The sequence below is a fragment of the Thermobia domestica genome, chromosome 9 (genome assembly GCF_964235325.1).
Source record: "Thermobia domestica chromosome 9, izTheDome1.hap1.1, whole genome shotgun sequence".
In the NCBI taxonomy this organism is placed as follows: Eukaryota; Metazoa; Arthropoda; class Insecta; order Zygentoma; family Lepismatidae; genus Thermobia; species Thermobia domestica.
Genome location: NC_137462.1, coordinates 154,909,133 through 154,919,792, shown reverse-complemented (window position 1 = coordinate 154,919,792; position 10,660 = coordinate 154,909,133). Strand labels below are relative to the sequence as shown.

The window sequence follows — 10,660 nt, the reverse complement described above, 5'->3', positions numbered from 1 at the left end:
TTTTTGTGCTAACTGCGAAAGTGATCAAATATAGGAAGTATCAATGAATTATAAATATTTTTTACAGAACATTTTGTTATTTAACCGCTGTTAACTACGATTATACTTTTGACATAACTAAAAAGGTATGTACTATTATCCAAAACAGACATGGAATTGAAAACATTACACCTTTATATGTTATAGACCTACGTAATATCTAGTTTTTTTGAAAAAAAAAATACCTTTTGTAATTCTATTTTAAAATAGGATGTTAAATGAAAAATCAACAGATTTCACATATTTTGGTGGTGCTTAACAAATACTTTATTATGATGTAATTTCAGTAGTGGTTAGGTCAGAATACTGAATAAACAAATACAGAGTTTATAAACCTATTGAACAACTTATTTTTGCAGTTTGCAATGTTAAACTAAAATTAGCTAATGCTCGGCAACTTAAATCTAACCATTAAAATTAGGCTAACCAGAGGTTCTCAATCTTTTACACTGGCGTACCACCAAAGCGTTACCGCCATAAGTCGTATATACCACTAACAGTAGCTCATGTACCACCAGTGATTCCCGTACCATAGGTTGGGAAACTCTGGGCTAAACCCTCCTTACCATTTATTTATTAAAGTATCCTTTATATATATCCTTTATAACCCTCCTTCATGCTCAGGTATACACTGGATAAAATGGGCTTCAATCCTACTTTACACTGCATAAAGCGGCAAACTATGGTTTAGCTCCTCCCTTGATCATATCCTGGATCCGCGTCTGTATATATAAAACATAATTTTGTGTCAATTTAAACCACCGAGATAATTATACAGAGCTCAGTTTAACTTTAATAAATACCCACACAAGTACAACTTTCTAGACAATGACTTTCTAAACGCAAATCTTTATACATATAGCAACCACAGAATACTTCCACAACAATATCTCTATCTATTGTATTTGCTTATGGACTGTTTCTGTAGTTTCTAGTATTGTACAGAAAATTACAGTATGTCCGCCCGACTCCTTCGGACGTTATTGACTTTCTCTCAACGTATTTACACCTTACTCTTGAAAAAAAGTTTTTGTACCAACTCTACAGAGCATAGTGACTATCGAAAACACAGAAAAGGCGACCAGTACATATATCTAATGCTTTTGTTAAAATTTAATATTTGTGAGCACTGCTTTTATCTAATAATCTCTACTTGGAGAATGATGCCGAACTAGACTTACTCAACTTTCTTAACAAAGACAACTTTGCTTCGTCTGTAGATCTTTTCTAATACTTACATCTAAAGCAAGTTATTCGCAGATTTAATTTCTGCATTTTATGTATTTATATACTAAACATTTACTTCAACTTCCAAGCAAAGTAATCAGTTGGAATATACTGTAGTTTCAGATATTGTGAGGGAAATCACAGCATTCCGATTTAAGAAAAAAAGGTTCTCAATTCGACTCATATCTATCTATCTATCTATCTATCTATCTATCTATCTATCTATCTATCTATCTATCTATCTATCTATCTATCTATCTATCTATCTATCTATCTATCTATCTAAAGGTTGTGCCTATGTTCACGTATAACTTGGACATAGTTGACAATGAAAACGATAGAAAGTAGAAAATAACAATACAATTCTTAAAAGCAGAAAATAATTCAATAGGCCTACTATTATCTATGTATAAACATTTACATAGATATACAGTATGTACATTTTTTAATCACATTTATAATTCAAAAGCAGAAAATAATTCATTACTATTCATTATCTACGTATTAAAAATTTGAAATCTGTGCCAAGCTAAACAAATTAATACTTAATATAATATTAATTTCGATGATAATTTTATAAGGCATTAATTTGTTTGCCTTGGCACAGACTTCAAAATTTTTAAAACGTAGATAATTAATAGTAATGAATTATTTTCTGCTTTTGAAATATAAATGTGATTAAAAAATGTATATACAGTAGACGCTTTTAATCCGGCATCTGTTTTTCGGCACGTTCTGTAATCCGGGGTTGATCGAGCTGCTCGTGATTTTTCGAGTGAATTCGGGCGTTCGTTGACCTTGATTGCTAGGTTTTACCAGTGCTGTCCGCGTTTGAGTTGAAAGTTTATTGTGAATGTCAGTTTCATATGAATAAAGTGTTTCCTGTTTTCTAGCGGGTTACATATTACGTTTGTACATTATACAAAATTATAGTCTACATACAGTGTACTGTAGCGTAAAATGTTCTAGAAATCTTGCATGAGTTCTATAAGTTTTATTACATAAAACTAATAAGTGTAAGCTTATGATTCTCACTATACAGTAAAAACAGAGATAATTTATCGTCTTGAAAAAGGTGAAAACAGGGACTACTTCATAATGTGTGATTTCAATATTGGTTCTTCGGCAGTTTATATAAATAAAAATATATTTGGTACAGCAGGATATTTATTATCGTCTGCACAGGTTTAGAATGTGTGCAAATACTTAAAATAAACGTTTTAATTCTTTACATTTTTTAAAAATCTAAAGTGATTTGTCTTTGCTATTCCAGTGAAAATTATACTGACATTTCATAGTCGCTAGTTCGGCAAAATCATTAGTTTGGTACGGTCGTGATCCCAAACGTGCCAGATTAAAGAGCGTTTACTGTAGCAGGAATGCATTCATGAACACACCAAACAATGAATCAACGAAATAAACTGTTCTACGATGCATAAATGTCTTTAAAGAGAGTAGTGTTAAAATTACATAGCTATCTTCTTTTAATCATGCAGTTTTGCTTTCAGGAAAAAAAATCACATTTATATTTTGAAGAATATTCGCCTATCTTCTTCTGTATGCACATGAATCCTTTCTTTCCACAATATGCATCTTATTTCGTATTAATTTGCTGAGAAGATTAGCCTATAGAAAGAAGCGCAGCTAATGAATTGCTATATTGTTAGGTAATTGCGGGTGATTTTCAGAGAATAAAGCCCAGTTAATGCGCAGCACATATTGCCTCACGTCAGCGAAAATTTGGAGAATGAAATCGATAACTGGTTCAACACAGATGAAAAATTCGCTGGAAGCTGAATGGCCAACAAAGGGGCTTTAAACACAGAACCAAGTGTGCTATGACCTCATTTGCCAGCATTAGTTCAATACTGTTGAGCGATAGACTCACATATCACGTCACTTTCCGCATTCCAGTTTGTTGTTTGTGTCGATACATATTCTTTTTTGGATATCTTTTCACTCTCGTTTCAAACGTTTAGGTGATCACAAAAGCAAAAATGTTTTTTATATATTTATTATTGAATAAACCAACACTGGATTTCTGGTATGCCTTTCAAGTGGGTTTTACTCCAGTTTTAATTCTCTTTTTCTTCAATTAAAGTATCTAGCAATCCAATTTATGATTGACTTTTACGTAGAAGTCTATTTAACTTGTATAAACACGTGCAGTCGGTGCAAGTAAAATAATAATAATAATAATAATAATAATAATAATAATAATATCCATTCTCTTATACTATTGCCTCTACAGACTAAAAATGCCATTGTGCTTATGAAAAAAATAAAAAAAAGAGAGACAGAAACGTAAGTTGGTCACTCCATTACACTAGATAGTGTTGTCAAAGTTCCAGGGATATTAGGGGGCTAATTCAGAAATACTCATTGAAAAGTATCTACATTCTCTTTGGTAATTATTGCAGAATCGTACGTCTTGAATACAAATGGGCAGAGAAATTATTTAGTAATGAGAAATTCTACATTATTATCAGCGTATTACGAAGAAATGTTCAAGGATGAGACCTTACCAATTGATCTCATTAAACTGAAATTGGATCTCATTAAACTGAACAAATGAGTGTAAATCCTCATGCGCAGTTCTGGAGAAAGTGGAGATTTTTTTAACTAAAAAAAAATGGTGCTGTATGATATCCACGCCACATATTAAGATGATTAGGATTAGAAATTAGATTTTTAGGCTTTCGACATCTATGACCATGTTAGACCGTCACGTTTGAGTGATGACGTCCCTCGGCGATCACAGTATACGAGAAAAGGGAAGGAAGGAAGCGTCCTGGGATCTGTATATTAGGTGTCATCCTGGCACTTGACTAGTATGAATGAGGATAGCCCAGGAGAGTCTCAATCAGGAAGGCTATCCTGAAAAAGCTTTTACATTGTTTCTTCCGAGTGTCCCCGCCGGCAGTCGAACCCGGAAGCGCTCGCATCAACTTATTAAGATGAAGCTGATACTGAAGAGTACATCTCATCATACATCTCATTACGAATGATATATTGTGCAATGTGATTGATGACATAGACCACAATATTATGATTAACTTTTTGTTTAACTATACTATCGTGGGGCCGCAGTTTGTCAATGGTAGAACCCTCATCTTATGGGCTTCGTGGTAGACTAACGCTGTTTGCGTAAGTTTTCTCAGGGTTCTTCTGTTCCGCCCCACTTCCTTTATTCCATCAGTTCATTTTCATTATCATCATTACCATCTACCTTCAACCTTCAAAGCATAATCAACAAAGACGAGATCAGTCCGTGAATTATATCGACCTGAAGACAATGTCATGCTTATAAATCCTGGGGGAATGAGGGGGACATGTCCCCTCCAATCTTGGAACTGGGGGGACTGTCCCCCAATAATCCGATTTGAAATGTATTTTTTGGTGAGAAACGCGATTATTTGTGTCCGATTGCCACAAAGGAAAGTGAGATAAAATTGATGTCCTCCCAAAATAAGCCTCAAATCTGCCCGCCTCCCAATATTGAAGACAACTTTGCTCCCCTGATTCTCCATAGCATTATTTTTCAATTTCATAAATATTTGGAACATTCCTCTCTCTCTCTCTCTCTCTCTCTCTCTCTCTCTCTCTCTATATATATATATATATATATATATATATATATATATATATATATATATATATATATATATATATATATATATATATATATATTACCCGTCTCCTCCAATGTTGAAGACAGATATGTGCCGCTGTGCTTGATGGAAAACTCTCATGCGCAATTCTGAATGAAATACAATTTTTATGGTGCTAAAGAGTATGTCGTTTCTTACTAATAATAATTAATACAAAAATTGATAAATTTTATCCTGCGGGAACATATTGTTTATATTTGTACTATTGTATACATAAAAAAAGATTCACTGTTACGTAGCAGATTGTTTTTATTCTTGTTTGTCTTCTAACATTGAGGCACATACTGCTTGCAATATTATTGGAAATGGGAGCCGCGGTGCCTCAGTGGTAAAGAATTCACTTCTGGTGGCTGAGGTACCTGGTTCGATTCCAGCCCGTGCCAACTGAACTTTATAATAAACACCGTGCACGTGGATTTTCTCAGGGTGCTCCCATTTTCTTTTACTTACTTCATTCCACCATTATCATCCATCTTATCATTACTGCCTGCCTTAACCTCGGTGTATAATCCTGGGACGTTAAACTTTTCTTTAAAAATATTAGAAATACAATTTATTATATCTGTTCTTCATTCTTATTGGAAAGGTGTTATATCATTCCAAAGTTTTATCGTTGTTGTGGGAAAAGGACTTTTCAGTGGAGAATAACTCTTTTTAAATCATAGGCTCCCATCTCTTTGTCGATCATTGTCATCTGGTTTCCCTCTTTTTAAATTTTCTGAATTCCATGTTCCCCTCATTTGTCTATTGCCATATCATTGATAGATGTGACAGAAGCTTAATTTCAAATCGAGATGCATTGAATAATTGAAGAGAGCGAAAATAATTTGTCACCTCTTGACGCAACACGTATTTCTGTGCATGTTTATGTATTTAAATATGTTCCAGTCAGGCCAGTATCCAGTGGGTTTAGGGGGCCGGATTCCCCTAAATTTTTGCTTGCCTCCCTAAAATTTTCACGGTAGGCTTGCAAGTGAACTATAATATGTTGATGAACTATAATATGGTTGGTTCCCCCCGCCCTAACATCTACCGCCCTCTCTACATTTTTGGGCTGGCTACCGGCTTAGTTCTAGTCTGTTTGTCCTATGATAACTTCATTAAAAATATTCCATTTTAATGTAAGCTGCCGCATATTTTCTTTGAGACTTTTTCAATCAGTCATACATACATATTGACGTTAAAATTGGTCAAGATTAAGGGGAAGTTTTTGTGCCTCAAACTAGAATAAAAAAATACATGGAAATACTTGTAAAAATTATCCGATTTTAATATAATAATGCGTTTTCTCGGGCACGCCATTGTGACTGTAGACTCTTCGGTGTAAACATAAGTTGCGACAGACAATGTGAGAAATGAATTGTATGGTATTCTAACAGCCCTAGATATCACTAAATTCTGTTCGTGTGCAAACTTATCTAAGTAACCGTGAGTGATAACCGATTGTTGATAAAACGATTTTTTAAAGTTGTTAAATCTTCAAAGGGGTACACCATTTCTTGGGAACTGATAAATGACTCAGGTGATTTTGTTTATATTTGACAAATAAACGTCTCATATGTGTGGAAAGTTATCTTTTTAAAAATTAAAAATCAGTTTACTCTTGACAATAACTTTTTTAAAAAATACTTTCTTAAAAACCACACTGGCAATTTTACTCATAGTACATACATAAATATTTCATTAGAAGTCCCAAAATATGACATACGTTATTTATGTAGAAATCCACAATGGTTAAGTTACTCTGTAGTATTAAAAAATGTATATTATTAATATTAATAGTATTGAAGTAGTTTTTTTGTAGAAAAAAATGATACAAATTGAAACTGGAAATAATTTTGGGCCAGCACTTTAGTTCCAGCAAGGAAATGTTTACTAGCTATGCTAAAGATATTTAAACAAAATAAAATATCAATTTCTAATAATCAATGCTGACAAAATCCAACATTCAGCAAATATACGTATAATCCAAAGTACATTCCTGTCCGACAAAGAACCCTACTATCTTTACATTCGCACTTCCCTAGTGTCAATGTAAAATTTTATGTAAGTCTAATTTTATTTTGCATTATATATTTGGCTTATTACAATTTACGTATAAAAAACATCTGTACGATGTTAGTAACGCAATTTAATAATTTCATTAGACTATTTCTCAATATTCTTCGCTCTCTACACAAATTATCATTTTCGTTCATAAAATTGGAGCCCCCTCGTGACTAAGTGGTCAGCGTACGCGCCTTTGACGTGAGAGGCCCGGGTTCGATTCTCGGAAGCTCGGCGCAAGCTCGTGTCATTCAGATTCCATCTTAAGTTGTAGACCCACGACTCATATAGCCTCGCTGCTGAATGGGACGCTAAACTGAAAATCAGCTCAACTCGTTCATAAAATTATTTCCATTTCTAATGTAAATTTACAACTGGCTTGGACAAACATATTTCGTACTCGGGTCGGCCTTCACATTATAAATTCACGGCCCGGGTTAAAAATTCCGACCTGTGCGCAGACCTCTAACTCCAACCAAAAGCGAGGAACCGGAGGCCTACATTGGCTTTTTTAAAACACAACATTTAAAATTTAGAATTTTAGCTGAAGTGAAATAATACTTTAAAGTAACATTTTCCACAGACTAATACTTTTTCAATACACAAATACCTTCATCAATCGACGCTCAAATAAAATAAGCGATCTACTAGAAAATCTAGCTTATTATTAATATTTTATTAATAACTTTATTTAAAATACTGGTAATACATATTGTGTTGATAACAAAGTAAATAAATCATTTACCATTGAAATATTTCACAATTTTCTTATGGTAGAAAATAAAACTGCCAGCATCTATAAGTAGAATATTGTTATTTCTTTCAAAATATCACTGACATGCAGAAAATAAATGAAATATAGTTAAAAACAGGACCATATCTATTACATTTTAGTTTAAGGGATAGTGAGAGCAATATATACAGTTATTTCAGTAAATAGCAGACTTGTAAGTAGACAGCATTTACAAAATATTAGGAAGGCCTAGAAACTATATTTGAAGAAAAAGATGCTTGGATGTTACAAAAATGTTTTAAAAAACTATTCCGTTAATTTAGGGAAATTTTGATAATAATAATCATAAATTTACAGGTAACAAAACATTTATTTACTCTTTTGCACTAAAATTTGTGTATCTTTCTCTCAGATCCGATTTTCAGTTGAACAATTTACATTTTGCAAAGAGATTCTAAAAACACAGAAAATGTCTTTTATGTATGAACTTTTCTTGCTTTAATTCAAAAAAGTTTTTAATAATTATTTTTAAAATTTGAACTATTTCATATTCACATTTATAGGTGGATTTGGCTTCAAAGATTATATAAAACAATTAGCATCATTACATATTCTTCGTATCTTTCCGCCTTTTCCCAAAACGCTGGCACGTCCCACACGCCTTAGGTCGACTTTGCTCGCAGAAACAGGAATACAAAGTAGAAAATGGATCCGGTTGGATAAGAACAGAAGTCAATGGAGAGCTTCTGTGAATGTGGCATTGAATCTCCGGGTTCCATTAGCATTATATTAATTTACTGTATTTCATAGTTTTCTTCGTCCAAGCACATAATTGACATTAAAATTTCTCTATGTAATTATTTTGTTATTAATTCGCACAGAAATATTAATACAATACATTTATTATTATACCTAAGAAACCACAGTGGCACCTACTCGGGTGGTGAAGTGCACCGAATGGCAGATCTGTTTTTGAAATGAAGCCTCACACCTCTCTCACCCAAGTCCGACTTCGCCTTCAAGTGGTGGTGCTGTTAACCCTTACCGGAGGCAGGGTATAAAACCTCTGTGGTAAAAAATCCCTGTGGAAAGTAAGGGGACGGAAGAAGTCGGGCCTGGTCCTCCAGGTTGGGGGTTGGGCGTCAGGCCGACAACCTGGCCCCGAAAAAAAACTACTGTTAGAAGACCGGAAGAATCGCCTCGGAATGGACGGATCAAGGGGAAGAGGGACCGGAAACGAAAAAAGGACAAAGAACTGGTACTCGGTACGTGGAATGTTAGAACACTACATAGACCGGGGGCCCTGCAAGAACTAACAAACGAAATTCAGAAATATAACATAGACATATGTGGCATACAAGAGATGAGATGGGACAATAAAGGCATTCACCAAAGACAAAAGGAAACCATCTATTTCAGTGGAAACAACAAAAAGAAAGAATTTGGAACGGGATTCATAGTCAGGGGTCAAATACGTAGTAAAATAATTAGCTTCACGCCAGTCAGCGACAGGATATGTAAAATCAGAGTAAGAGCAAATTCATACAACATAACCATTATCACAGCCCACGCACCAACCGAAGAAAAGGATGATAGAGTAAAGGACGAGTTCTATAGCCAGCTGGAAAAAGCATATGACGAATGTCCGAAATATGATATGAAAGTAATTGTTGGTGACATGAATGCAAAAATCGGTAAAGAAAGCTGTTTCTACCCAGCGATAGGGAAATATAGCGCGCATGGAACAACAAACGGCAACGGCATAAGGTTAATTGACTTTGCAGCTTCAAAGAACATGACCATATCTAGCACATGGTTCCCACATAAAAGAATACACAAGGTAACATGGAGATCACCGGACGGAAAGACCGAAAATCAGATTGACCATGTTGTAGTAGACAGCAGACACAGTTGCAATATACAAGACGTGAAAACAAGGAGGGGAGCTAACATAGACTCCGATCACTATTTGGTAGTAACCCGTATCTACACAAAAATAAGCACACAACGGAACCCCAACATGCACCAAGTCAAGAAGTGGGACATAGAGAAATTAAGGGATGAACAAAGAGTCAACGAATATAGGAGCAAAGTCACTCAGTATATGGAGGAAACACAATGGACAGGAAAACAAAACGTCAACGATATATGGGCATCAATAAAAGACAACATAGTTAGAGCAGCAGAAGAAACAATCGGAGAAAGGAACAAACCTCAACGAAACGACTGGTTTGACAGCGAGTGCGAGATAGCAATTAAGGAACGGAATGTAGCTAGGAATAACATGCTAACTCACAGAACAAGGGAAAGACAAGAAATTTACAATGAAGCCAGGAGAAAAGCCAAAAAACTACTCCGACAAAAGAAAAAATCCAGTATAGAGAGCAAAATAGCAGAACTTGAGAACGTACGATATAGAGGGGAAACAAGGTTCTTTTACAAGGAAGTTAAGCAACTAAAAAGAGGGTTTAAGCCATACTGCACTGCAATCAGGGATGAAGGCAACAGCATACTAAACTCCAAGGAGGAGATACTGAACCGGTGGTCTAGATACTACGAAAGAACTTTTCACGATGAACCGGATGAACCAAATGAAACAGCTCAGACAAATTTCGAAAACAAAGAAACTAGAGAGATGCAAACAGAGACGCCAACACTTTAAGAGGTTAAAGAAGCAATAAAAAAATCTAAAAACAACAAAGCACCGGGAACTGACACAATAGCGGCAGAGCTACTTAAGAAAGGAGGAGAGGAAATAGTGATTGATCTACACAAACTGATCTGCAAAATTTGGAATGACCCGAGAGACATACCTGAAGAATGGAAAACAGGGATAATAAACCCCATACATAAAAAAGGAGACCAACTATCCTGCGATAACTACAGAGCAATCACATTACTCACAACAGCATATAAAATATTTACAACCATCATACGCAATAGA

General features: G+C 34.7%; 1 protein-coding gene across 1 annotated transcript; it reads left to right on the top strand.

The window, feature by feature from the left end:
- The first annotated feature begins 9,079 nt into the window (after positions 1-9,079).
- On the top strand, positions 9,080-10,378 carry LOC145661064 (uncharacterized). The gene has a single exon (XM_081726505.1). It carries the CDS (start codon positions 9,080-9,082, stop codon positions 10,376-10,378), a length of 1,299 nt encoding a protein of 432 aa, XP_081582631.1.
- Positions 10,379-10,660: the final 282 nt, after the last annotated feature.